Genomic DNA, 2179 nt, shown 5'->3' with positions numbered 1-2179 from the left:
CATCAGCTATGACTTCGCAAACATCGCGAGAAGAGAACACAGTTTGTTGAGAAGACAAACGTTTGGTAGGCGTGTGGAAAAGTTAAGCTGGAATGGATTTCCATGAAACAAAATACTAAACATAAATGTCACCTGCTGTTTAGCGATGTTTGATCACGTTATTTTGGTTTAAGCTATTTATTGTATTTTTACACTTAAAATACCGGCGGTTATATGCGCATGCTTAATCTGCGGTTCGGTTCTGGTTTCGGTCTGTTCTCATGAGTTGTAAAGCGAAAGGAACAAAGTATAAATATTGTTCATTTGCTAAATTAAGTATCATGAATTTTAATTGAATTTCTATATTTTTTCACAGTAGTTTGTGACTAAAAAGTGTTCTGTCTGTATCTGGCTTCAAGAGTTTCCTGACCAATCATATCTAGCGGTCATATTTAAAAATCATAACGTACAGTTAAAGTACAAAATGTTTCTGTTGATGCATAATTTTTTTTTTTTCTATGATTAATACTTATTTGTGGTGTTTTATGTTTTGTACATCTTTTCAAATTGAGACCTCATTTGTAAGTTGCTGCTGGTGTAAAACAGGGTTTTTGTCTGGAAAGATTTGGGAAAAAAATTTAATAAAAGATATAACAGTGCCAGTGACCATATTAAGACTGTACAGTGTTTCACTGGACTGAGGTTTCTGTACTGGGGGTTTTTGTACAGGAATGTTGTTGTTCTGTCTCACTGTGGTATTCCCGAGCACAGTAATACACAGCTGTGTCTTCAGTCTGCATGTTCTGTCCTTTTAATGTTACTGTGTTGCTGGACGTGTCTTTGGAAATCTGAAACCTGCTTTTCAGTTTCTCACTGTAGTAAGTGCTACTACCAGCATATATATATCCGATCCACTCCAGAGTTTTTCCTGCAGGTTGTCGTATCCAGGCTGTATCGTAGCCATCAGTTACTGAATATCCAGACAATTTACAGGTCAGAGTCAGTGACTGACCAGGGGTTACTACTGAGGATGCAGGCTGGGTCAGCTCAACACAGTGAACACCTGTTAAAGAAAATATATTGTAATGATGTAAGCAAAAAGTTACAAAACCCATATTTTATATATAATCAAACGTTAAACACTTACAGTGTACGGCTGCCAAAAGCAGCAGCAGTAGGGATGTAGAGATCATTGTGTGTGTTGAAGCAAAATGAGTAAAAGCTCTTGCTCTTCATTGCTTAAATATATAACAGGGAAGGACATTTGCATAGAGACACTCCTTATCTGAGTGGAAATTTGATGGGCTGTGGATTCATGTTTTAATAAATAAGAAGATTGAGAACATTTGTTAATGGATGATCTCATAGACAAACAGGTGTTGTAATTTTATATTAGGTGAACACATGTAGATACACATCAAGACCTTCAGGTTACGTTCACATCCAACTTTAGGGTGGTGTAGAAAGAATTTGATTTTTACGATTTTAGCCACGGAATAGTGGGTCATTTAGAAAACAGAAAACTGTCTTTGCATCATTTTTTATTCAACATTTACATTTGCTTAGAGGTTTTGTACCAACTGTCATGGTTAACTTATCTAAACTGAAATGTTTCATTTGATATTGCTGTTTTTATTTAAAGGATGCTTCTGCTCCATGTTCTTAAAGAACTGTTGATCTTTTCCCACTTTAGTGTTTCTTTTAAAAACAAGTTTATTGAGTTTTACTTTAATAGAAGTAACCTACTGCCCTCTATAGGTGTAAAAAACACTTACACTTTGTTTCGCTTCCTGCTGACGTGTGTTTTGTACCGAGCTGAGTGTGTGGAGTTTCCATTACTGATAATAACATCCACTTTATACAGCTCAGATTCAACAACCTTGATGAATTAACTGTATATTCACCTCAGAACAACAAATAATTTAATAGTGCCGTCAAAGGAAACATTATGTTGGTTAAGTTGCATTTCTACAATATAACAGTGACTCTGACAGTAGTTGCAGCTGTAAGAGTTACAGAGAGGCACTTGCTCTAATATGTTATCATATTTTACACAGAGACTTATATACTGGGCTCTCTAAATAAATGAATAAAATAATGTGCAGGCCTCCTGATATCAGAGCTGGCCCAAGGCATAAGTGAACTAAACGGCTGCCCAGAGACCCCGTGGCCAACAGAGGACCCCCAAAAGTGGCAGTGA

At 36.4% G+C, this 2179-nt stretch overlaps 1 gene segment (V, D, J or C); it reads right to left on the bottom strand.

The window, feature by feature from the left end:
* Nucleotides 1–668: 668 nt before the first annotated feature.
* LOC128544282 (immunoglobulin heavy variable 4-38-2-like) lies at nucleotides 669–1215 on the bottom strand. The segment is given in 2 exon segments: nucleotides 669–1042; nucleotides 1134–1215. Coding segments are annotated over 2 exon segments (456 nt in total).
* Nucleotides 1216–2179: the final 964 nt, after the last annotated feature.

The sequence above is a fragment of the Clarias gariepinus genome, chromosome 16, assembly GCF_024256425.1.
Source record: "Clarias gariepinus isolate MV-2021 ecotype Netherlands chromosome 16, CGAR_prim_01v2, whole genome shotgun sequence".
Lineage (NCBI taxonomy): Eukaryota > Metazoa > Chordata > Actinopteri > Siluriformes > Clariidae > Clarias > Clarias gariepinus.
The sequence above is the reverse complement of the archived record's forward strand: the minus strand, read 5'-3'. Positions and strand labels throughout refer to the sequence as shown.